This window comes from Hemicordylus capensis, chromosome 5 (genome assembly GCF_027244095.1).
Source record: "Hemicordylus capensis ecotype Gifberg chromosome 5, rHemCap1.1.pri, whole genome shotgun sequence".
Classification (NCBI taxonomy): domain Eukaryota; kingdom Metazoa; phylum Chordata; class Lepidosauria; order Squamata; family Cordylidae; genus Hemicordylus; species Hemicordylus capensis.
Window position 1 is genome coordinate 254,819,764 of NC_069661.1, and position 26,823 is coordinate 254,846,586.

The 26,823-nt window shown below is 47.3% G+C and overlaps 1 protein-coding gene across 1 annotated transcript in view; it reads left to right on the forward strand.

Annotated features, from left to right (window-relative positions):
• The window catches only part of LOC128325827 (collagen alpha-1(VII) chain-like), a 154,446-nt gene that overhangs the window by 111,786 nt on the left and 15,837 nt on the right, over nt 1-26,823 (forward strand). The window contains exons 38-45 of the mRNA XM_053251666.1: nt 5,474-5,554; nt 6,018-6,071; nt 6,519-6,572; nt 7,869-7,931; nt 9,351-9,413; nt 14,672-14,788; nt 18,496-18,573; nt 23,767-23,820. Of these exons, the coding sequence (XP_053107641.1) occupies nt 5,474-5,554; nt 6,018-6,071; nt 6,519-6,572; nt 7,869-7,931; nt 9,351-9,413; nt 14,672-14,788; nt 18,496-18,573; nt 23,767-23,820 (564 nt within the window). The remainder of the gene's footprint in view (nt 1-5,473; nt 5,555-6,017; nt 6,072-6,518; nt 6,573-7,868; nt 7,932-9,350; nt 9,414-14,671; nt 14,789-18,495; nt 18,574-23,766; nt 23,821-26,823) is intronic.

The following is a 26,823-nucleotide window of genomic DNA, read 5'->3' on the forward strand; positions in this document are numbered from 1 at the left end:
AAGGCACAAGAGAGACATCTTCAATCAGCCACTGGGAAAGACACTGTGCTGGGTTGAACAGAGACATTGGCTCTCTCCCTGCTAAATATAAGAGAGCCACCACATCAAATTGTACAAATAGGTGCCACTTTGCCCAGTTAGCAGAAGAATGGGATTAGTCTCATAGCATTAAACTACAGTGCAACAGCAGCAAGAGGAAAGAGGAGATCCAAATGTGTAATTGGAAACCATTCTGTTACCAAGTGCATTTATTGACTGAGCTGTTGTTTTATTCTGGAGGACTGTTTGTTTTAATCTTGCCTTGGGGTTATTTTAATGCTTTTTATAATCTGTAGTATTTCATTATGTTTCTTTTAATAGCTCATGGTGGTTTTATTGCCATTTTTTGTTCTAGGCTGCACAGGGAGCTTTGCTAATGTGTGTCTGTAGAAATAAATACTAGTTTCCTCTTCAGAATGGCCCATCACATTTCAAGTTGTATAGGTCTTTTGAACTTTCCCTTTTCTGATTTTTCGGGGTTTTCTTTTTTCACTGACTTCTGTCTCTCTGGGTATTTCCCTCTTGTTTGTCATGGTCCAAGAACATAAGAGCCTGGCTGGATCAGGCCCAAGGTCTATCTGGTCCAGCACCCAGGATCCCACAGTGGCCCACCAGATGCCTTGGGAAATGCATATCTAGGAGTTGAAGCCAGGCCAGGCCCCTCTCTTGCCATTGCTCCCCTGCAACTGGCATTCGGAGGCATGCTGTCTGTGAACATGGAGGTAGCCTAAAGCCATCAGGATTAGTCTGGCGCAGCTCTCTTGCTTTTGGACAACTTTGTCCAAAATATGTAAATCATTAATGCATGTATAACTAGTTCAGAACATTACAAGATCTGTAAGAAACTCTCCACAATATGCATGCATTTCTACTAGTGATTCATGCATTTCTACTAGAGGAGAGCTGGTCTGGTGGTAGCAAGCATGACTTATCCCCTTAGCTAAGAAGGGTCTGCCCTGGTTGCATATGAATGGGAGACTTGATGTGTGAGCACTGGGAGATATCCTCCTCAAGGGATGGAGCCGCTCTGGGAAGAGCAGAAGGTTCCAAGTTCCTTCCCTGGCAGCATCTCCAAGTCAGGGCTGAGAGAGATTCCTGCCTGCCACCTTGGAGAAGCCCTTGCCAGTCTGTGAAGACAATACTGAGCTAGGTGGACCTATGGTCTTACGCAGTATATGGCAGCTTCCTATGTCTCTAATTAAAGGAAATTAGTTTCGCCATATCTTGGATCACCACAGAGAGGCTTCAGGGAGAAAGCAAATACTGTGGGGACCCCACAAAACTACTGTTAATTGGTGGTGTTTTTGACAGAAAATACCATGCTTCTACGGGCAGTAGTGGCTGCAGTAGCAGCACATTAAGCACTGCTGTTCTTTCCAGCAGTCAGCTTCTGCCAGCTACCAGTTTTTCCTCCCGGAAAGCACCACAAAATGATGCAATGACCTAACATTGTGTCATTTCCATTCACATTCCGGGGGGGTGGGGGGTGGCATCCTGTGTGCACAAAGGGGGCCACCATCTCACCTGTCCTCCCCCCACCCGCACACTCAGGATGCACCTCAAATGACACCAGTTTTTGACGTCATATCCCCCAGTGCATTCTGGGAGAAAAAAGTAGCCAACAGAGGAGCAGTAGTGCTGCAGCAGCAGTAAGAATTCACTGAGCTGTTCTAGCCTCTGCCCAAGTGGAGAATGTGGCACTTTGTGAATGGGCTCCATCTATTGTGCTGATCTTTTTGAAGGTGTGGGATTTGCACCTAGTGTGGCATTATTGACTCATCCACTGCAGTCACTCTTGCTCAGTTACTGCCAGAAGAATGCTCCCTTTTAAAACTCGTGATGCAGTTTTTAAATAAAAATGTGCTATTTGGTTAAAAAATAAAATAAATTTCTGTTGCTCATCCCACAAACGGCAGCAAATTGATGGGAGCCATTAAGTGTGGTTGATTCATAGAGCAATCTATCTCAGCAGATAGCTCATGCACTCATTGCCTCATTCATTCTAGGTGAAATCTTTTTCAGTCATTATCTCTGAAGCAGATGCAAGGCCAGATGTAATAGAATTTTTAATATTGTAGAAGAAGGATGAGGAAGCAAAGAGATGTGTATTTCCTAACAACTCCATCCCCGCCGGATTTCAGCATCGTATTTTCTAAACCTATTATCTTGATATTCACTTCTGCAGTTCTTGTGATTGCATGGGTCAGATAGCAAGGGGAATCTCATATCGCCGTGATTGGAAAAAATATAAGCTTCTCCCATGGATCTCTAAGAGTGGTTTTCAGTAAGTGGTTCTGACAATATCTGCCAAGAGTGCACCCGTACCGATATCTTCTGTGGACATCCCAATATACTCCTGGCGTGTCCCTTTATCATGGGAGTGGCTGTTCATCTGCCCAACAGCTGTATAGGCACTCCAAAGGCTGTTCATTCAGATGAACCTCCCCCTGCCCCATGTGATAACAGGATGTGTTAAGAGGGTGTCAGGGCATCTGCAGACTCAAACTGCGTGGGCCAGTAAGGTATTGTCTAAACTGGCCCTGTGTCTTGCCAATTGCAACGGCCAATTGCAATTGCAGTTGCCAATTGCAATGGCCAAACACAATGTCCACTGTGGGTCTTTGTGTGCTCACATACATGGGTCCCCTCTTGAAAGACTGTGCTCTTGACCACATGTATATGCCTCATAAATTCTAAAGGACATGAAAACTGGGTGGCACCACTGCAGACAGGGAAGCAAAACTGCTGCTGAGAGAACCAGCAGTAGTATTGTCAACATGGTTTTATTTATTTGTTAATTATATTTGTACACCACCCCAAATTTCCATCTCTAAGTGGTTTACAACATCATTAAACACATTAAAACAGACTTAAAATCCTTAAAACAATTTAAAACTACAAGTATAGTTAAAAAGCTTGGGTGAAAAAAATGTGTCTTTAGCGACTTTTAAAAAGTTGTCAGTGATGGGGAAGCCTTATTTCAGCAGGGAGCGCATTCCAGAGTCTTGGGGCAGCAACATAGAAGGCCCATCCCTGTGCAGCCACCTGATGAACTGGTGGTAACTGCAGACGAACCTCGCCAGATGATCTCAATGGGGCTCATGGTGAAGAAGACGTTCTCTTAAATACCTAGGGCCTAAGTTGCTTAGGGCTTTCTAGGTTATAACCTGCACCTTGTATTTTGCCCAGAAACTTATTGGTAGCCATTGTAGTTCTTTCAATACAGGAGTAATATGATCTTCTCAAGACCATATTCTGAAATCCAACCTGGTGGCCACATTCTGTACCAACGGCAGTTTCCAGACTGCATACAAAGGCAGCCCCATATAGAGTGCATTGCAATAGTCTGAGTATACTGAGCCAGACCATTAGTCCATCTAGCTCAATATGGTCTACATAGACTGGCAGCGGCTTCTCCAAGGCTGTGGGCAGGAGTCTCTCTCAGCTCTATCTTGGAGGTGCTAGGGAGGGAACTTGGAATTTTCGGCATGCAAGCGTGCAGGTGCTCTTCCCAGAGCAGGCCCATCCCCTAAGGGGAATATCTTACAGTGCTCACACATGTACTCTCCATTCAATTGGAAAATAGGGCAGACCCTGCTTAGCAATGAAGACAATTCATGCTTGTCCACAAGACCAGCCCTCCTCTTCTTTCAACAGCACTGCTTCCTCTGGGTCTGCAGCAGGGCCACCACTGTTGTCTCCTGTTCTATCCTGTTCAGAACTGTGCATCATGTCAGCCACTAAGGGTGAGACAAGACAGGGGTGACTCTATGCTTTCCTGGGATCTACCCTCAGTTGAGAGATTTCTCCGATCACAGTTTAGGAGCACACTACTCCTTCGATGTAGGCTTCCACCAGTTGAAGACTTATCTAAAGTCACTGAGCAGGCTTAGACATGGCTTCAACAACTTAGAACTGTCTGGCTTGGGACTTAACAGGCACTGTACAGCCAGAGTCCGCACAACTCAGCTCTAGGCAACAATATATTATTCTGAAAACAACTCAACAGTCACACATGACCTTATGAGGCACATGGGGAAGGGTTTTGCAAGTAACTCTCCAGAACCTTTTAAACCAGACTGAAGCAACTTCTAGAAACAAGGGTTGCACACAGAATAAGGAACTGGGGAAACTGGAAGTAAAGAAAGGCACACAGGAATTCAAAAGAAAATACAAACACATTAACTAACTAACTTGCACTGAGTTTTACCTTAGTCTAGCAGTAGGCAGGTCCTTGGCTAAGAAAGGGTTCATCTCTACAGCTTCCCCGCAGAACACCCATTAGCAGATGGGAAAGGGTGGACACTGGCCAGCCCCTTGCCCTCTGTTTTATAGCCATTACGGAGAGGGGAGGCTGTCCTTCTCTTCCTAGGATAGACAGCTCTTGGATCCAATGAGAAGGCCTGGTGCATCTCTCTGATGTCACACTGGTTTGGGGCCAGTTGGGATTTGAGATTTCCCTTCCAAACTGGAGGTTCCTCCTCCTTAATGAGTGTAAATGTACATGTCTAATGGTGGGTCCAGTTTGAGTCGGTTAACTATTGTGGAAAAGCATTCAGGCCTGTAGCTTGATTGCTGGGCCCTGTCCCTTCAAAGGAGAAAGCAAGAAACTGTCCTCATTCCATAGCAAGAGGGAGGGATGTCCCCCACTCAGAGCACTCAAGGGGAGGGGAAGTGTAAGGCATTCTTGAGCTAAGATGGAGATCTGCGTTTCCGCAAAGGGTATAAATAATGGCTGCATTTGCATGTAACGCGGAACCGCAGGTCCAACGGACCTGCGTTTCCACTCCCCACTCTCTCATCCGAATTCAGAAATAGTGGAGGGTGATCTCTCTGCAGTCAGCGAGACTGCAGAGAGGAGGGGGAACTGGCTGTGTGGGCTCCCTTCTTTCCTGAAGGACAGCCCCGGCAGCCAATTGCAGCTGGAGCGAGGAAGGAGCTTCCTCCCTCAACTCCAGTTGCCGAAGGGGGAGACTGTGGTGCCACTTTTGGATGTAATGCTGGCACCAGAGAACCGGAGTTAAAGGTGGCAAAACTCACTAAAAATTGAAGATACAAATCAGAGTCTGGAGAGGGAAACCATGGGTCCAATTTTTGTCCATACTACAGTTGCCCACATTTGGACGTACACAAATTTCAACCAGAGGCCCCTTTAACTCCGGTTCTGTGTTATGTCCAAATGCAGCTAGTATGTATGCTAAGAACATGCGGAAAGCCCTGATGGCTCTGACCAAAGGTCAATCTAGGCAGGCATCCTCCTTCCCTCAGTGGCCAACCAGATGCCTCCACAAAGTGGGATGAAAGCAACAGCTCGCAGCCACTGTTGCTCCCCAGCAGCTGGCATTAGGAGAAAGATGGCCCTTGGAAATGGCTTAAGAGCCATTCTTGGCTTTCCAGAAAGAGAGCATGGATTCACTGGGTTCTTCCATTCCAGGGAACTGCAGGCCTTGACGGGAAGAATGGCATGAAAGGAGCAAAGGGGGACAGAGGCCTGCAGGGCCAGAAAGGGGAACCGGTGAGTATTCGCACTAACTTCCCCCCTTCTTCATTCCCCCTCCCTGCTACTGAAAGGACTGCTTTAAAGTTCATAGACTGGCAAAATTTAGCAAACATAAATGGGAAATGGCAAGAGACTCTCCCACCCCCTTGAGAAGGCAAGCAGGTTTCTGCTTACAGTCTGATTAAGCAGTATACTTATCAGGATGCTATGAGCCCATAGACACAATGCCAATCTATAGTATAAGTATTGCACGTGGAAATAGGCTTTTGGTACACCTTGTTCCATCTTAGAGTTGATGATGTTTCAGTGGCGGGGGAAAGTGAGAACAGTTCACATGCAGGCATGAGCATCCAAGTTAATGACTTTGTGGGTGATGGAGGCTGTGTTTGAATCATAAGGCAATTGCGTCAAGAGGTCTGCATTTCAGTTTTGCACACTACATTGTCTTCATGATATTCAAACCATATTCTCTCCACAGGGAGGAAAAGGTGAACCTGGTATAACTGGTGACATTGGGCGGAAAGGTTCAAAGGTATGGTGTTAGTGTGGTGAACAGTGGGGGTTCAACTCCATAATGTTTGGGAGTACATATTTTTTTCACAACAGGAATTAGGGATGTGCCCGAAAGGTTTTGGCACCACATTAGAGAGGAGCCAAAAGGGATTCAGGCTGCTGCAGGCAAAGGTTTCACCAGGGGATGGGCAGAAGCCTTTAAAGGAGGCACGTAGGTCCCTGCCTGCTCCTCCGCTGCCCACCCCCCCACACCATGGCACGTTCATTCAATCTGTTCTAAAAAGCCCTGCGCCATGCCGCTGCTCCCCTATTCCCAGCAGTGTGCACACGGGACTTGTTTCCAAGTGAGTGTGGATAGTATAGCAGCTTTCGCAACACATCCAGTCCAATGTGAAGCACCGTTTTGAACCATACTTGCTGTTGACTCACATTATGACTTCACGGCCTGGTTGCCATTTGTTCTCAGGGTTTACGTGGGCTTCCAGGGAGGACAGGACCTCCAGGGACAGATGGGATCAAGGCAAGTACGAGGATTTCCTTGCTCAGTCCTATTTGAAATAATTTTGCATGCCGGGCACACATGTATGAGCATTCAAGTACGTGTACAACAGCTTGTAAGGAAAAGACCTGCTACCTGTGGGAGCAGAGGGAGAGAATTCATAAAACTCCTTTGTTTGGGTCTGTACTGCAGTGAGTAGAGCAGCATCTGCTTTGAATGCAGAAGGACTAGGAAAGAGTCTTTCCTGAAACCCAGGAGAGTTGCTGCCAGTCAGTGTAGACTCGGGCTAAACATGTTTGGCTCTGCAGCATGGCCAAAGAATACTGAGCACCCACCTACATAGGAAGCTGCCATGAGTCAGACTATTGGTCCATCTACTACTACTGCTACTACGAATATTTATACCACTCTTCAACCAAAGTTCTCAAAGCGGTTTACATAGAAAAATAAATAATACATAAATAAGATGGCTGGATAGGGCCAGTTGCTCTCCCCTGCTAAATAAAGAGAATCACCACTTTTAAAAGATGCCTCTTTGCTCAGTTAGCAGAGGTTAACATCTAGCTCAGTATTGTCTATACAGACTGGCAGGGGCTTCTCCAAGGTTGCAACTCTCTTAGCCCTATCTGGAGATGCCAGGGAGAGAACGTGGAACCTTCTGCATGCAAATGCTTTTTCTCAGAATGCTCCCCTCTTCTAAGGGGAATGTCCTACAATGCTCACACATGTAGCCTCCCATTCAAATGCTAACCTGGGTAGACCCTGCTTAGCAAAGGGGCCAATTCATGCTTGCTACCACCAGACCAGCTCTCCTACCATATTGGGGAGTGCCATATTGTCCTTTGGAACCTTCCTCTAGAGCAGGGGTGGGCAACCTTGGCTCTCCAGCTGTTGTTGAACTACAACTCCCATCATCCCCAGCCACAAGGTGGCTGGCGAGCCAAGGTTGCCTACCCTTGCTCTAGATGAGACCTAATCAAGTGTAGAGCTGTTTCTGATGTTTCCTTGTTGTTCTCCTCCAGCCCCAAATTATCCATGGTTTCCAAATGGCTGCTAAGATTTTATGTTCAGGCTGCCCAAAATCCTGGGCACAGAACAAAAATTCAAGAAATCTTATTCAAAACTAATCGTTTGGCAGATATGGATTTTTCCCTCCAGAATTTTGTTTTTCAAACCTTTTGACCAGAAAAACCTAACTTTCTGTCCAGTACCACTGCTTAGAAATGCAAATGATATCATTTTCATTACACTGTGAGAATGGCCAAGCTGTGTGTGAGAGGTCTAAGCTAATTTCAGTGCATCTCATTCCACATGCAGGGTGAGATCGGTGGCACCGGGAAGCCAGGAACTGCAGGGGCCGATGGGCTTCTGGGGCCAAAGGTAAGATGCAAAATTCTTCTCCTCTTCCATAACTGAAAGGAGCTCATGGACACTATTTTTTTTAATTTTGTTTATTCGATTTCTCTACCGCTCTTCCCAAAATGGCTCAGGGCAGTTTACACAGAGAAATAATAAATAAATAAAGATGGATCCCTGTCCCCAAAGGGCTCACAATCTAAAAAGAAACGCAAGATGGACACCAGCAACAGTCACTGGAGGGGTACTGTGCTGGGGGTGGATAGGGCCAGTTGCTCTCCCCCTGCTAAAACAAAGAGAATCACGACGTTAAAAGGTGCCTCTTTGCCAAATTAGCAGGGGTTACTAGTCTTAGGCTGACGCCTCCTTTGCTTCTGGACCTTGGTACAAAAAAAAGCCCGCAGTCTTTCAAACAGTCCTATAATAAATGCATGGCATCACCAACAGTGAATATTTTATTATTAATTTATTTATTTATTTATTTATTTATTTAAACATTTTTATACTGCCCAAAACCTATGTCTCTGGGCGGTTTTACAACAGGATTCTGGGCGGTTTACAACAGGATAAGCACATTGTTATTGGGTGTCCCTGTAATAGATGTGGAAGCAGTGATTAGGATCCACTGCTTCCTGCCCACCCCACCCTTGTTTGGCACTGATTGCAGAGAATCACGAGTCATCCATGGTACCGCACATTTCTAGAGTGTGGGCTCATATTTCCTAGTCAGTCATGGTTATCCTCAGGACTGAGTCACGGGCCACAGTCAGGGAAGAGCTAGGAGCCAGGAACCAAGCTTTATTATTTATTAGTTTGTTGAACACAGTTTTATACCACCTATAAGCAGGTCTCAAGGTGGTTCGCTGCTGACTGAAACGTCTATAAACTTTAAAATCAGCAGTTAAAGCTAAAATTGTAAATCCAGTTTAAAAACCAGCTAAAAGCCTGAATGGACAGGTGTGTCCTCAGTGCTCCTCTGTGGGTCATCAGAAATGGTGCAGCTCTTGCTTGGATAGGGAGTGCATTCCATCGCCCTAGGGCGAGTGCAGAAAAGGCTCATCCCTAAATCATTACCAGATGAGCCAGTGGCAACCACAGGCAAACCAAAATAGGCGGCGGGGCTCATAACGAAGAAGGTGTTCTCTTAGATATCCTGGGCCCAAGCTGGTAAGGGCTTTATATGCATAACTAGCACTTTGTATTTTGCCCAGAAACATATCGGCAGCCAGTGCAGTTCTTTTATGATCTGGGAGTGAGGAAGCATCCTCTCCTCTTCCTCATTTTTGTGCTCCAAATTGCCCCTTCCTGAACTTGCTTTTTCCTAAAAGAAGCTCTTGATACATTTGCATGTAGTTTGTCCCTTGAGCTGCTGTTCCTGTGTTAGAGTCTGCTGCATTAGGCTTTATTCCGTAATGGTTACTGTGATCTTTGGGCTTTGCTTAGGGTGAACGTGGAAAGTCTGGCACAGATGGTCCGGAGGGAATTATGGGGCAGAAAGGAGAAAAGGTTAGTGCTATCAAAATCAGGTTGCCAAAGATTATTTTGTCCTCCAACATCGGTCAGCTGCTGTTAACGGTGTTATGTGCCATTGCTGAAAACACAGGTCTCCAGTTCATATGTCAAATTTATGGAAAAAGATTTCCTTGGAAGATTGCCTCTGTTCCGCAACAGCATCTTTAACCCTTTCTCTGTTGGACTTGAAAGCTTTCCTTCCTTCCCCAAGGAAACCATTTTCTTTCATAAAAGTAGAGGTGGGTGGGTGCAGTGCCCTCCCTGACTCACATCAGGTGGACTTGAAAGTGTGCCCTGCGATTTCCAAAATGACCCCATAGAACAGTTTGGCTTTCTGAGCCAATCCAAACCCTTCCCTCCTACCCAAGCGTCAAAATGTTGACATTGCAGTAGCCCTTAGACAGACGACATGACCCAAGAGCCAGGAGGACTTTTTCTCCAAGCATTTTTCTCCGGCATCCTAGTATGCCAGAGAAGTGTGTGGGGGGGGGGAGACCTCCCTCCTTCCATCTTCTCATGACTGGAGCGCCACCAGCTTCCACTGCCCTGACCAGCAAACCCTGACAGAGGAGAGGGTTGTTTTGGAAAGAGCTGTGCACCTTTCCGAGTCAATCTGATGTGACCGGCAGAGAGCACTCACAGCAGGCTGGGTGATGGGAGGGAGAGCGGGGGCTTGAGGGCCAGGGGTGGGGTGAAGCCCACAATTCTCTTCCAGTCTGGATTTTAACCTGAGCCAAAAATAAGTCAGGCGCTAGGAATGCCCAGCTCTTATTTGAGGCAAGCATTAGAATTCCCTAAACTTCCGCTCTGGGTGTGAGCTGAGTGGACTTTGCTGGCATTTCTAGGGGGAAAAGAGAAAGTTTTGCCCCCACTTCTGTCTCCAAGGGCGGCCAGCTGTTAGTCTCTTGTATGGACCGCTGTATTTTGAGAACTCACGTCCGCATTGCATTGTTCTGAGGGGCAACCTCTGGGGGTGGGGGGTGGGATGGTGACTGCCGGCTAGTGATCAATGGGAGAAGAGGTCAGTCAGAAGTTTCAGTGGAGTAAGAAGCCCTGAAGTGGTCTGCAATGCGCATCCAAGACATTTGGGGGGACGACTTGTCCCCTGCTGCTGCAAAGCCCACCTCCACTTTGAATGGGAGACTGCAAGTGAGCACTGTAAGATATTCCCCTGAGGGGATGAAGCCGCTCTGGGAAGAGCATCTAAGTTCCAAGTTCCCTCCCTGGCAGCTTCTCCAAGAGAGGGCTGAGAGAGACTCCTGCCTGCAACCTTGGAGAAGCCACTGCCAGTCTGGGTAGACAATACTTAGCTAGATGGACCCATGGTCTGACTCAGTAGAAGGCAGCTTCCTATGTTCCTAACACACCCAGCCAACTGTAGTGATGCCCCTGGCCTAAACACAGCTGATAGTTCCCGCAATATGGGGGGGAAGTGGAGCAGCATCCTGGCTGCAGACTCCTCTCCTGACTTACCTGTGTACATTTAAACATCTGAAGAGAGCCTTAGATGTCAGGGAGAAGGATGTGTTGCCTTCTCCCTGACCTGCTGATTTTCTAGGCGCAGGGTATTTGGTTTAATGGGGGAGTGTTCAGTAATGTGAGTCTCCACCTGCAGTGTGGATAGAAATGCCTCTCCCTGACAAATCCTGACTCCTGCTCTGAGAAACACCAGCCCAAAGTAAGGCTCCCTTTCCATGTACAGTGGTCCCTCGACTTACAAACTACTCGACATAAGTATTTTTCGAGTTACAAACGGCAGTTTTAGATGCGGTTTTAGATGCGGTTTTTTCGACTTACAAATTTTTAGATGGGGTTTCCTCGACTTACGAATTTTACATGCAGTTTCCTTGACTTGCCTGCCTGTTTACTGCCTGTTTATTCTTGAAAAGAAATGTTCCTGTGCAGTTTGCAAGCCTTACTGGGGGTCTAGGTCTCTTTTCTAGGCTCCGGAACGCATTAATCCGTTCCCAATGCATTCCTATGGGAAACCGCTTTTCGACTTACGAATTTTTCGACTTACAAATGTGCATTCGGAACGGATTAATTTCGTAAGTAGAGGGACCACTGTATATTGATCTCTATTGATGTCTAATTCAGGTTATTAGGCTTGAATTGAACCTGCTGTTGTCCTAAATCTATGTAATGTGCAGAAACCAATGAGACCAAAAACACACGTTTGCTTTCCCCGAGACTGAAATACTTTCTCTGAGTGGTGCTGTGCTACCCGCACTTTGCAAAACTAAAGAGTAACTCTGGAAACCAGATTAAGGAGAAATTGGGCATTTATAGAAATAATGGAATTACTCGCCATGGAGAAGATGGGATGAAATCATATTTACGAGCTGTCTGTAATGCAATGTCTAAAAAAATATATCCTCTTTCTTCAGTATCGAGTTGCAACATAAGAGTCAGATCATGTAAATGCCAAGGAAGTGCAAAATGGAGCAATTCCTGCCTTATCATGGCCAGCTGGCCAGTTATCACTCAGAGTGTCAGTAGAGGTGACTGCCCAGAAACACTGCCTGGTCGCCTTCTACTGAGTAAGACCACTGATCCACCTAGCTCAGCTATTATCTACATCAGGCATCTCCAGCTGCAGCCTTCCTGCAGATAACTCCCACCATCCCTGACTACCAGCCATTATGACAGGGGGTGATGGGAGTTGTAGTCCAACATCAGCTGGAGGGCTGCAGTTTGTGGCCTTTGGTCTGCACCAAGGGTTCCCAACCTTGGGTCCTCAGATGTTGTTGGACTACAACTCCCGTCATCCATGACCACATCTGTGGACCCAAGATGGAGAACACCTGATCTATACTGGCAGTGGCCCCTCAGAGTTTCAGGCAGGGGTGTTTCCTAGCCCCATCTTGGGATGCTACCAGGGACAGAGTCCAGGACCTCCTGCAGGCAAGGCCTGTGCTCTGCCCCTAAGCTATGGCCCCCGTCCCTGTCCGTGGTGCTAGCAATAGCAGCCCGGACTCCACCTCCCAGCACTTAAAGACAGAGACAGGAATCCTGCCCTGCCCTCAACCCCCACTCCAAAGCCAGCCGCGGTTTTTCCTAGCAATGCAAACTGCTTCACTAACCCCCAGCAGCTACAAGTTAAAAGAGACACTCAAGACAGGCCTCCAGATTCCTTGCTCATATTCTAGGCACCTCACTTTGCAATCACTTGGTTGTTGGCACAGCCTTTTTTTTTTTTAATAATCACATCGAGAGCCACTGGGGGTCACTTGTACTAAATGGGAAAGCCAGCACTGTCAAGCGCGGGCAACTCTTCCCATCCATCATCTGCAGGATCTCCCATCTTAATCATCCAGAACTCCACAGCCTGCTTGGTTCAGCGATTCATCTCCTGTTCCCAGGAGGGTTCCTCTTCAGAGGGTGGTGTCAACATCTTTGAACACAAGCCTCCCTTGCTCGATGGATAGACTCCTATTTATAGACCCAAGGAAAAGCAGATCTGGGGAGCATGACTAATTCAGGCCAGCGAAAAGGAAGTTAAGCCTGAAGGTCTAACTCAGTCATCAACTCTTTCTAAATAATCTGCATAAGTACACTCCACAAGTTGATTCTATGTAGTTCCACTTAAGTGCTCTCTCTCTCTCTCTCTCTCTCTCGCTCTCTCTCTCTCTCTCTCTCTCTCTCACACACACACACACACACACACACACACACTTGGGGAGGACAACTGGTCTTGTGGTAATGAGCATGAATTGTCCCCTTTGCTAAGCAGGGTCTACACTGGTTTGCATTTGAATGGGAGACTACATGTAAGAGCACTATAGGATATTCCCCTTAAGGGATGGGGGCTTAGATCAGTGGAAGAGCAACTGTTTTGCATGCAGAACATCCCAGGCTCACTCCCTGGTGGCACCTCCACAAAGGGCTGGGAGAGATTCCTGCTTGTAACCTTGGAGAACCTGCTGCCTGTCTGGGTAGACAATGCTGAGCTAGATGGACCAAGGGTCTGACTCGGTAGAAGGCAGCTTCCTATGTTCCTAAGATCTTCTTTGACTGGAACCTTCTGGAAAGTTCTGTAGGTGAGAGCATTGAGGAGAACTATGCAGGAAGATTCTGTCCTACCTCTTTTTCTTATATTTCATTAGGCATGGAAACTACTCAAAGCAGCCCTTTTCCAGAAGGTTCTGGAGCAGTTATCACATCATTTAGAACAGGCCTGCTCAACCTAACCCTCTCCCACCTGTTTTTGAACTACAACACCCATAATCCCCAGTCACCGTGGCCAATTGCCAGGGATTATGGGAGTTGTAGTCCAACATCTGCAGGAGGGCCGAAGCTGAGCAGCCATGATTTAGAAGTACAGTGCATTTATAAAGTCCAATAGAGTTGCCATCTCACAACCTGGACAGTGAACAAAGTTAACCTTGCTAACTGAGCAAAGAAGCACCTTTTTAAAGTGGCGATTCTCTTTATTTATTCATCGTATTCATATTTGTATCAAAGCTCTTCCAATCTACCACTGAAGCAAAAGACTGACCAGCACAGCTCCTCCCATCTGCTCAGTTGCCATCCTGCTATGGCAAGCAGCAATCTAGGGATACTGTACAGCAGGTACATAGGAAGCTGCCATATACTGAGTCAGACCCTTAGTCCATCTAGCTCAGCATTATCTGCACTGACTGGCAGCAGCTTCGCCAAGGTTCCAGGCAGGAGTCTCTCCCAGCCCTACCTGGAGATGCTGGAACCTGGGACCTTCGGCATACACTGCAGATGCTCTGCCTCTGCCATTGAGCTACAGCCCCATTGCCTCATAGGACTATCTTACAGCAGACAGCGCTCACACGTAGTCACCCATCCAAATGCAAACTGAGGCAAACTCTGCTGAGCAAAGGGACAACTCCTGCTCGCTCCCACAAGATTGGCTCTCCGCAACCTAGATGGAAGGGGTGGATAATAGGATTGTTGGGAGAGAGGGCAGGAAGAGCCATAGTCCGTCCATCCATCCATCCATCCATCCATCCATTCATTCATTCATTCATTCGATTTCTATACCGCCCTTACCTTTGCTCCCACTGCACCAAGAGATTTCAAGGTATATTTCGTCTCCTAGCTGTGACATTGTAACTCTAATGGCTTATGAAGTGCATCCTGTCGACTCGAAACAGTTCTGATTATGCTAAATGATGCTAATTATGCTAATTTATGCTCATCACCCTTTTCATTGCTACTGTCAAAGTGACGCAAAGGATGAAGACCGTCTAAAGGAAGCTTCCTCTGTTTGGCATTTTCAGGGAGCCAAGGGCGTGCCCGGTCTGGGTGGCATTAGAGGACAGATTGGCCTACCTGGTAAGACCGGTGTTGCTGGACCTCCAGGGCCACAGGGACTGCCGGGTGAGCCAGGACCACAAGTAAGAGGTTTTTGGTGGGATGTGGCCATCAGTGGGGTACCATATTTTCCCAAATAAAAGAGGGCCCTGAATTTAAGATGACCCCCTTTAAAAATATGGGTTAAATATAGGTTATAGGATTTACCCAAAGAGGACTCTAAATTTAAGATGCACTGCCCACCCCCAGATTCTAACATCAAAGAACTTGGGGGAAAACCTTGTCTTGGATTCAGGTGCAAAATCAAAAGATTCTCCTGCAGGAGCCATTGACTTTGACTTCACCCTGCTCACGCCCAGTTAGCAACTCCCTCTTCCTTTTTGGCCAGGTACCCTCTTTAGAGAAACCAGAAGTTTTAACAGGGGAGTGGCCATAGCTCCAGGGCAGGGCACCATCTTTGAATGGAGAAGGTCCCAGATTTAGTCATCTCCAGTTAAAAGGGTCTCAAGTAGCAGGTGATGAGAAGGACCTCTGCCTGAAACCCTGGAGAGCCATTCTTTGTCAAAGTAGAGAGTACTGTCTTAGAGGGACCAAGTAGAAGCAGCTTTTTATGTTCATAGCTATCTTCAACCATAATAGTATATTTTTAACTTGAGCATCGTATAGTTTATTTTCAGGCCATCTGGTAGGAAGGAATTGTGGATGTCTTGTAGATCTGTGGAATTTCTACCTGGACTTTTACTACAGTTGGTGGCATTTGGGGGAAGCACTGTGCCTTGTAGAGATGCATCAGGCAGAAATTAGTCAGAGTATTTCTAGCAAGTGACTGGGGAAGCTGCAGCTATGGAATTTCTGCCTGGACACATCCCTCTCCAGCCCAATGTCAAGCAAAAAGACCAAGGCAAAGAGTGGGTGCATGGAGCCACTTTTAATTTGTAAAATCAACATAATATAAGAGATTGTACAAAGTCTCTATTCCTTACGTGGTGTTGGAAATTAAGGTGGGCGCCTTAATTTGCAATTTCTGTGATTTTTAAAGGCAGAGCATGAGTGAAAATTGTAAGCACCTTAATTCTCATGTTAAATCAAAGAGGGTTTTTTTTTTAATGTGACTGAACTTTTGATATAGTTAGTGCCATCATGTTCACAGTGCTTTAAAAAGAATAAGAAGATAAGTCCCTGCCCCAATGGGATTACAATATAGAAAAACAGCGCAGGGGAGACATCTGAGGAAGGAGAGGGAAAGGGAGGCAGGGTAAACGAGGGGATGAATATGCTACTATTGCAAGTAAACATACTTAGGCTTAGTCACAGCAGGATAACTAAGGAGCCATGCCAAAGGCTTCATGGGAAAACATTGGGTATTGCTGCAGGGTTTGGAAGAAGAAAGAGAGATGGCAGTACAGACGCAGTCTGGGAAGCAGTATCGAGCATAAGGGGCAGCAAGGGAGAAAGGATCGAGGCCAGTGTGGTGTAGTGGTTAGAGGGCTGGACTAGGAGCAGGGAGACCTGAGTTCAAATCCCCATTCAGCCATGAAACTCACTGGGTGACTCTGGGCCAGTCACCTCTCTCTCAGCCTAACCTACCTCACAGGGCTGTTGTGAGGATAAATATAACCATGTACACTGCTCTGGGCTCCTTGGAGGAAGAGTGGGATATAAATGTGAAAATAGATAGATAGATAGATAGATAGAATTAGAGGGAGCAAGAGACCTTTGCACAGTGGCATGCTGGAGCAGTACAAAGGCAGGAATATATAGTAGGATATACACTGAATGAATGAAGGAATCTGAGCAGTAGCAGTCGCCATTAAATGCCTTCCTCAGGAGAAAGAGGGAGCCTCCTTTGGCAAAGGTGTCCAGAGAGCGGGCAGCACGACCAGCACGCCTGCAGATTCCACAGTCATGCAAGAGGGAATGCTGAGCAGGGCAACCCCAGCAGATCCGGGAGGGCTCCTCTAAGGGTTTCACTCAGGCATGCCGGACCCTGAATGTTTAAGCATTTGAGGATAGGTCCCAGGACCAAACGGGGCCCAGAAGCTAATGGCAGCAGCCATACCAAGGGGCCCCAAGCAGGCCGATGTGTTCCCAGCAGCACTTCCTTCCCATCAGCAAAGGAGCGGCTGGGCTCTCCACTGGCCAAACTTTCTTCAAGGGCGGTTCCATCTGCAGGATGTTCCAGTAGCCCGAATGAGAGGTTCTAAGAGCATCTGGCGAAGTCTGGGGCAGGGATTTCTGTCTTAACCAAGATCCAAAGGCAAGCTCTGCAATGGCTGTGTGTCATCTGAAAGATAAATTAAAGCAGCCGAGCAGAAGCGAAATGCAGGGGGGGGGAGGGAGAGAGAGTGTTGCCCTCATGCATGGTTAAAGAGGTCAGCATTTTTATTTCAGTGGTAGGAGGGAGCCCCGCTGCAAGAGCCCTCTCGGAGATAATTAACGATGCCAGGTTCCGTGTTGATTAGAGAGAGAACATGAAGCGCTCCTGCCTCCTCCACCTCCGCTTCTCCTTCCCACTTTCTCTGCCTCACTCTGCACCCTAAATTATGAAGGAGTCCATGCAGAGGGGGACGGCAGCCATCAAAGGGTGAGAAGTCCTCCTCCCTCTCCTCCTCCTCCCTTTCAGCCCAAGCATCTGTTTCTTGATCTGGAGGCAGGAGAGCAGAAGGGGAGGAGAAGCAGCTGTCCTTGCTGTGCCGAGGAGTCAAATGTCTTCCCCCCAGAGCACGTAGGCAAACTTGTGGCTCTTGCTATCCCAAGCCCTCTTCTAAGGATATATCCAAGGTGATCCCCTGTGATCCACCTGGATGTCCGCATGGTGTCAGTGCCTGTGAAACGCTGCACACGGGGAGGGGGGCAGCTATCCCTGCAATTGTGAACCCTTTGTTTCCAGGGCAGCCCATTGACGTGTCTGGGTTGTCAGAAGCCAGACTGCCTCAGGACCTTGGAGAGTTCCAAGGTAGTAAGCAAGCCTTCTGGAGTCTGGCATTCCTCCTTCGCTCTGTCTGCTCCTGCCAAGCTTCTTGCGGGCACTGGCGTACAGATATCAGGGAGCATGCTGGCTCTGTAGAGGACTCAGGCTTTGAGGGTGTGGCCTCAAGGAGCTTAAGCCTTTGGCCGTTGTGGCTGAGGATGATGGGAGTTGTAGTCCAACAACATCTGAGGACCTATGGTTGGGAGCCCCTGTTGCAGTCCATGGTTCATAGGTTGCCTTCTGCAAAGGCCTCCGTTCATTCCCTTGAAGACATTCACAAGACTAACCATCATCCCAAGAAAGCCTACTGCTGGTGAATTCTTTGCTCTAAGAATGGTTGTATGAGTTTGAGTACAAGCATTGCTGGTGCAGCAGCATCTCCTAATGATTGAGAAGAAAGTCCTGTGCATTTTGCAAGCCTTCTTGATGGTGAAAATGGTTTTGGAGCCTGCACCATTTTAGAGCCTCACCTAAGAATTTGCCTTGCATTTTGCATATAAGGAAGAAACGGGGGTCACCTCCAAGCTCTTCCAAAGTTTCACTTGCTTCTCAAAAGCCCCTATCAGAGTGGCACAGTGTCATCACATAGCATCAGTCTAGGGAGTTGGTGGTGGGTGTTGGAAATGGAGCCCAGTAGCTGGAGACAAGTCCCCCTTTCCCCTCAAATGGCTGAAGTGGTTCCCCTCATTTGACCACCTATGAGTGGGGTCAGGAAATGGAGGTCGGGGTTCAGCTCAGCATTAGGAGAGAAAGTGCAGGGCCAAAGTCCTTTGTACTGCACACAACATACACACACAGGTTCCCTATTTACTTTTTCAGGGTGAAAGGGGTAGAAGAGGAAGACAGCAGCTGTGTCTCCGGGGAGCCCCAGGGAATCCTGGTAACAAAGGAGGGATGGTGAGTACCTGGGTTGGTCATTGTTTTGATGATGAAACTGAGAGTTGAGAGTCTAGCCCAGGGGCGTAACTACTATTAGGCAAGGGGAGGCGGCTGCCTGGGGGCTCCCATGCCTCAAGGGGCCCCCCAGAGGCAAGTCACATGACTCCCCAACACCCGCAGAGCTTCCTTCATTATGATCCTTCCTTCGTATTTCTTCCTTCGACCTGGCTAGTATCTCTCTCTCTGTCTCTCGACCCTCCCTCCCTGCCTCCCTCCTTGTGTGTGTGTATCAGCAAGGGGCCCATTTCAAAATTTTGTCTCTGGGCCCACTCCAGCCTTGTTACGCTGCTGGTCTAGCCCTATTCACACATTCAAAGCTCATACAAGTGATGTACACAGATTTGTTGACTTGTGTGCACCTAGTTATTCACGTTATGTTCCAGGCAAGTACAGCAGTACACATGGACAGCACATTTTCTAGAGAGTCCAGTCCCCATGTTGACTTTTTAAATGAATGCAAGTACAGTCACTCACACAACCTCATGCACACATTTGCAGATGCTCCTATTGTGTGTAAATAGCCCTCCTGTTAGGGAGGCCTTGTGCCTGCTGGCATCGCACATGGGCAGCCAGGGGAGAGCACCACTGGCACCTGGTGATGGATGGGGGATGGATGGGGGCACTGCAATTAAGGAAGTGGCTGTGAGTGGCGGAGGAGCAGGACCGGACCTGCTCTCCTCCGTGTTAAAGGGATGTGCTGCGATTCGGCTTCCACATCGTGTTTTGGGCACATCCCTACTTGCCAGCTGCTCATCTGGTGGCTACTCAGGGACGGGCCTTCTCCATTGCCACCCTGAAGCTTTGGAACCCACTCCCTGCTGAAATAAGAGCCTCCCCATCTCTGACAGCTTTTAAAAGAGCTATTAAGAAACATTTATTCACCCAGGCTTTTAATTAGACTTATATAATCTACCATTGTTTGAAATTGTTTTAATATTTTCAGTTTGTTTTTAATCTGTGCTGTTTTATTGTTAACCACCTGGAGACATGGCTTTTGGGATGTATACAAATATGCTAAGTACATAAATAAAATAAAATAAAATAAAGGCATGACTTTCATTCTTTGTTATGCCTTAACCATCTGGGACAAATTGCATCAGTCACCGAGAACAAGGAGAGGAGAGCTGTTCTTGTTTTAGCCAGCATGACTTGGCCCCTTAGCGAAGCAGGGTCTGCCCTGGTTGCATTTGAATGGGAGACTAGAAGTGTGAGCACTGCAAGATATTCCCCTCCGGAGGATGGAGCCACTCTGGGAAGAGCAGAAGGTTCCAAGCTCCCTCCCTGGCAGCATCTCCAAGATAGGGCTGAGAGAGAGACGCCTGCCTGCAACCTTGGAGAAGCCACTGCCAGTCTGTGTAGACAATCCTGAGCTGGATAGACCAATGGTCTGACTCAGTGAAGCTGTTCTCACGACAAAGGGAAATTGGGCTAAGGGAGCTTAGCCTGAGTTCTCCTGGCCGTCTGTTGCCATGGGAGCCGCGCAACTTCCAGCAGCAAACCAACCACCCCTCCCCTTAAACAAAGTTAGTGGAGTGAGTGCTCCGCTAACCCTGTTTGGTGGATTGTGTGCTGCTGTGCCGTAGCTCCGCACCACAGCAACACACGAGGAGACCCCCCCACTGGGAGGCCTGCAAGCAGCCTCTCAGGCTCGGGGGCCTCTCTGGGATGCCCAGCGCACTTGCGCGGGGTATCCTGGGACTTCCAGGAGCCACGTGGCCCCCGATCCCCGCCTTCCCTGCTGGCTCTGTGACGGAGCCGTCAATTATGTGGGTGGCCAATGCGGCCACCCAGAGAGGGGGCAGTGATCCTCTGTGGGAAGGTAAGTGCTTTTGGGCTTCCTCCCCGCAGATGGCGGGATCCTCCTACAGAGATGGTGAGGATCGCTTCAGTATATGGCAGCTTCCTAAGACCCTATGTCCCTAACCAGCAGGAGGTCGTGAAATAAGATGGGCAAAAGCAGATGATCAAACTGAAGACTGAGAGCCTAACCCTATTCACAGGTAACATTCAAAGTGCATACCAGCTATGTACAGTGTACACACTTGTTGACTTGTATGCCTATGATTATCCTCATGTTATCTCTTCCTACCCATTGACCTGACCCTGTTGTGTGGGAGGGGCTTAGATATTGGCAAAGTTCCTTCAGCCCAATTGGGAAAGGCAGTCTTGCTTTCCCGCTATTGGGAAGGTGGAGTTCTGTTTGCTTCGGGAAGGAGGAAAGTCTAGACCTGTCATTCAGCAAGAGGAGCGAGTTGGGGCACCTTTCCATCAAGCAGCAGACTGGCACCACTTTAAGGATCTCAGAGGGGGTAACACCAGGCCACCAGAGATGTTAAGAGGAGTCATTTCCCAATGCCTCCTCTTGCTTTCTGTCTCTGCCCCAATTGCCTAGGAATTATTCCACATCCATATGGGATTGCTTCAGGGGTTGCTATTCCTGATTCACAGCTTTTCTACTTTCCTTGCTTTTGCTGGTTAACAGCTTTATTTTGCTGCCTCTTGCTTGTTACTGATGCAATTTGTCCCAGTGCTCTGATCACTCTAAGTGAGATCAGATTCAGAGAAATGGCTGTCGTGGCTCACCTTCAGCCCTCTGGGTCATCATATTGGTAAGCGCTGCAATTTTTAAACAACAAACTTAGTTAGAAAGAGTTGCAGATCCACTGCCTCCAATCCATCATGCCTGTCCTGGATGGTTAAGACCTTGTGAAGCTGATGCTTCCTCTCTCTCTTTTCCCTTAATGAACTTTCAAGACTGGCATCTACTGAGTGAGCCCCTTGGTTCATCTTACCTAGTGTTGTCTGGCAGCCTTTCTTCTCTAGGGTCTCAGTTAGGAGTTTTTCTCAGCTCTGCCAACTGGGACACTTTAACTTAAGATGCTGGACACTGGGTCTGGAACCCTTGACTTGCAAGGCATGTTCTACTGAGCTATGGTACTCCCTGAAGAGTGGGGTATAAGCCCATGATGCACACCCAGAGCACAATGGATCAGCATCCTTCACCTTCCTCTCTTATCCACCTTGTTGAGAGCAGGCCTGCAGCTGTTCTTAGTAGCTATGGTCCTAAGAGATTGGCTACAACACTGCCAGCAGTGTTTTCTTCCATGATAGAGACATGACATAGTAGAGGTGTATAAAATGATGCATGGAGTAGAGAAAGTGGAAAGAGAGAAATTTTTCTCCCTCTAGAACCAGAACCAGGCATCATCCCATGAAACTGAAGACCAGGAAATTTAGGAGCAACAAAAGAAAGTACTTTTTCACACAGCACGTCACTATTCTATATAATTCTCTGCCACGGGATGTGGTGATGGCCACTAGCTTGGATGGCTTTAAAAGAGGCTTAGACAAATCCATGGAGGACAAGTCTATCAATGGCTACCAGTCTGGTAACTATAGGCCATCTCCAGCCTCAAAGGCAAGATGCCACTAAATACCAGTTGCAGGGGAGCAACAGCAAAAGAGAGGGCATGCCCTCACCTCTTGTCTGTGGGCTTCTCAGGGGCATCTGGTGGGCCACTATGGGATGTTGGGCTAGATAGGCCTTGAGCCTGATCCAGCAGGGCTGTTCTTTTGGGTGGAACCAACTTCAGAATGTAACATCCAAGAAAGCAGTTTAACAATTTGTATACAGATTCTTCATAACACTGAAATGCTGCAAATAATATTTATTGGCCTTTCTCTACTATTTAAAATGCTTTACATATATAACCTCCATAATCTATGCAAAATACAGCTCTGTATAGTAGATAGGTCTGTAGTATTTTCCCCATCTTGGAGATGGTGGAACATAGGAACATAGGAAGCTGCCATATAGTGAGTCAGACCATAGGTCCATCTAGCTCAGAATTGTTTTCACAGACTGGCAGCAGCTTCTCCAAGGTTGCAGGCAGGAATCTCTCTCAGCCCTATCTTTGAAATGCTAAGGAGGGAACTTGGAACCTTCTGGTCTAACCAGAGCAGCTCCATCCCCTAAGGGGAATATCTTACACAAAAAGTCTCCCATTCATATGCAATCAGGGCAGACCCTCTTAGCTAAGGGGATAAGTCATGCTTGCTAACACAAGACCAGGGAGTTATTCGCACTTGGCTTTAGGCTTCAGGGTAAATGTTGAGTGAAGCCTCTGCTCTTGGTTTTCTTTTGAAACAAGTCCACATGCAGGCATCAGTGTTTTCCTTCTAGACAATGGGAGGGAGCACCCTACAGAGATAGATCTGCATTTCTGAAGAGAGCATACCTCTTATCATGCTAATGATTCTACATCAGCACCTCGTCCTGTTTGCTCCGGGTTTTCAGAAAAAGTAGCTTAAAACTAGCATTTTAAAAATCCGGAAATACCTCAAGATAAGCTAGAATTTGCAAGACAAAGCCCGACTTGTGTGTGGAATGGGCGACAGGCTCAACAGGACTTCGGGGTAAGTTTAGCTGGTGTGTGAACACGCACACTCTCTCCCGAAGGAGATTCGAGGCAGAAGCCCTGAGTGTAAAGCCTCCTGGTAGCTTGCCTAAGGCCACCCCATGAGTTCATTGCAGAGTTGAGATCTGAACGGATACATAATTCAATCTCCTAGCCATTACAACACCATAGCTCGAAAGAAAGAAAGAAAGAAAGAAAGAAAGAAAGAAAGAAAGAAAGAAAGAAAGAAAGAAAAGGAGCTGGGAACTAAACTAGCCTGTAACTAGAAAATGGGGGAAATGCTCTTGTCTTCCAAAATATTGAGTGGAAGTAGGCCATTTCAGTCCCAGGGACATTAATTTTGGAGCATTATAGAAATCAGATTGGCAGATAACCAAACCCATCTCTATCACTTATGGCACCCTGATCACAAGATCACAAGAGATAGCAATGGGCCTGGCTATTTTTTTCCCCTATGCATGATTTCTCTATAAGGCCTTGCTCCAAAGCTTCAGCCATTGGAGCCAGGGATGCTGGGAGTTGTTGTTCTGGGATGCAGGAGGGATAAGGGCATAACTAGAACATAGTGTAAGCAGAAAAAATGAAGAAGCCCAAAAGGGCTGGACTCTTTAACATTGCCCTTTGGCTGCGGCTTGTGAGGCACTGTTAGAGATGGGCAAAGGGAAGGTGGCCCAGCCTTCTCCATCAAGGCATTTTCTCATTGTTGAAGCATTTTCTCATTACTTGTGAACAGGGGGAAGAAGGCCCAGCTGGTCGGAAAGGAGAAAAAGGAGATCCTGGACTTTCTGTAGGTGCCTTCTCTATTTCTTTAATTATTTGTTTGTGTTTATTTAAGAACATCTTTATTTAAGAACATTTTATTTAAGAACATAAGAACAGGCCAGCATCCGGTTTTGCACAGTGGCCCACCAGATGCCTCTGGAAGCCACGGCCACAGCCATGGAAGCCACGGTGTTAGTGTGTGGTACCAAGCCACGCTGGAAGCCACAGCCGCTGGAAGCCACGGCATCTGGCTTCCAGCCAAATTTGTTTATTTATTGTTAAACTTTTATACCGCCTTTCATTAAAGCAATCTCAAGGCAGTTTACAAAGCATTTAAAATAATACAAGACTATAAAAATTACATCATGAAAATATTAAAATGAAATATAAAAATACCAATCTAATTAAAAGTTTTAAAACATACGTAATATCACCATAAAATACAAAGCAGCAGCAACAAAAAACACCACTCATCTAAAAGCCTGGGTAAAAAGCCAAGATTTTTACTAGCTTTCGAAAAACTGTGATGGAGCCTGAGGAGTGGATGCCCACTGGAAGAGACTTCCAAAGTCTGGAGGCAATAACTGAAAGGGCCCTGTCCTGTGTGCACAATAGCCAAGCCTCCATCATTGTTGGCACACAGAACAGAGCCCCCTCCGAAGACCACGTCAAGCGGGCAGAAACCCTTGGGAGCAGGCAGTCCTGCAGATACCCAGGACCCAAACTGTTAAGGGCTTCAAAGGTCAAAACCAGATGGCTTGAGTCCAGGCTTGTTTGGTTGCAACCCAGGACCGGGCTTTCTCTGTGGTTGCCCCAGGGCTTTGGAATATGCTCCCTGCTGAAATAAGAACATCTCCTTCTCTGTTTGTTTTCAGGAAGACCCTCAAGACTCTCCTGTTTTCACAGACTTCTAATTAGAATTAATTTTAATAATTTTAATCATTTGTTTTAATAACTATTATATGCTATAGTTTTTATTGTGTCGTGTATTTTAATTTGTGATGTTTACATATTTTAGATTTTGTACACCGCCTAGAGATGTACATATCAGGCAGTATAAAAATATGATAAATTAAATAAATGAATGAAACCAGCACCTCGAACTGGACCCGGAAACAAATTGGCAGCCAGGGTAGCTCTTTCAAAATGGGTGTAATATGATCCCAGCAGGCAGCACCGGATAAGATTCTAGCTGCTGCATTTTGCACTAGCTGCAGTGTCTGAAGATGCTTCAAAGGCAGCCCCACTTAGAGCATGTTACAGTGACTAAGGCCAGATCTGCCTCCTTAAGAAAGGGGCACAACTGATGAACTATCCGAAGCTGTGCAAAGGCACCCCTGGACACCGCCTCCACCTGAGCTTCCAAAAGCAGAGCCAGGTCCAGCAATACCCCCAAGCTGTGCACCTGCCCTTTCAAGGGAAGTGCAAACCCATCCAAAACCAGTCAAATCCCCTCATCCCAATTGGCTGTCCTACTAACTAACGGCATCTGTGTCTTGACTGGATTCAGTCTCAGTTTGTTAGCCCACATCCAACCCATTACTGCCTACAGCCCCCAATTCAGAACACCCACTGCCTCTCTAGGATCAGGTGACAAGGAGAGATAGCACTGAGTGTCATCTACATATTGCTGACAACTCAGTCCAAGTCCCCAGATGACCTCTCCCGGCGGTTTTGTGTAGATATTAAACAGCAGCATGGGGGACAAAACCAAACCCCGGGGGATGCCACAGCCCAATAGCTGAGCCGAGCACCACCTTCTGGACCCTCCCCCTGAGAAAGGACCAAAGCCACTCCAAAGCAGTGCCTCCAATCCCCATACCTGAGAGGCGGTCTAGAAGGATGCCATGGTCGATGGTATTGAAGGCTGATGAGAGGTCCAGCAGAACCAACAGGGATGCAAACCCACCCACCCGCCCCATCAAACTCCTGGTGTCTATCATCCACCAGGGTGACTAAGGCAGTTTCAGTCCCATATCCAGGATGGAAGCCAGATTGAAAGGGGTCTAGATAACCCATACCATCCAAAACCCTCTGCAGCTGAGATGCCATCACACGCTCGGTCACCTTGCCCAGAAAGGGAAGTTTAGAAACAGCTTTATAGTTATCCAGGTTGGAGGGATCGAGGCTTTTTCAATAATGCTCTTATCATTGCCTCCTTGAGGCATGGTGGTATCTTGCCCTCCCTTAATGAAGCTTGACTGTAGCCTCCAACCATCTGCCTGTACCCATCCTCCCTGGCAGATTTTATTAGCCATGAGGGTCAAGGGTCAAGAGCACACGATCTTGTCTGCACACTGCCCAGGATTTAGTCCACATCCTCAGACTGTACTAACTGAAAAGAAACCTGAGACATGTCTGCAAGAACTGCCAAAACCCTAAAGTCCTGCAGCACAGATGCGAGCAACTTTATCTGCAATGTGACATGCAAACTGATCACAATAGGCAGTAGATGGTTCCTCCCCATTACTTGAGGGGATGTGTGTAGCAATGCCTTTGCTTCAAGGAACAGCTCCATTGATCTGTGCTGAGCAGATGCAATGGAGGTGGAGAAATAATGTTTCTTCACCACCTCCACGGAATAGACCCCCAAATGGGCTCTAGTCCACATTTGTTCAGATTCGGCATGACTCTTCCTCCAGCCTTATTCCAGCCGTCGTCTAAGTTGTTTCATTGCCCTAAGCTCTGAGGAAAACCAAGGAGCAGAATGGGCTCCATCAAACCTTAGAGGGCATTTGGGAGTGACTGTGTCAATAGCCTATACTGTCTCCACATTCCAGAGATTCACCAGGGTCAGTCACTATTTCTGGACACTGGAAGCTCCCAAGGGCTGTCTGGAAACTGAGCAGATCCATAAGCCTCTGGGTGCAGACCATTCTAATTGGTCCACCACCCATGCAGAGGGTAGATGGAGCAGTCAAACTAAACCCCACAAGATGATGATGTGTCCACAACAAGGTTGTTATCTCAGAATCTCCGACCTCCCGATCATTTGTTCCCTCGTCAGCAAAAACCAGCTCCAGAGTAT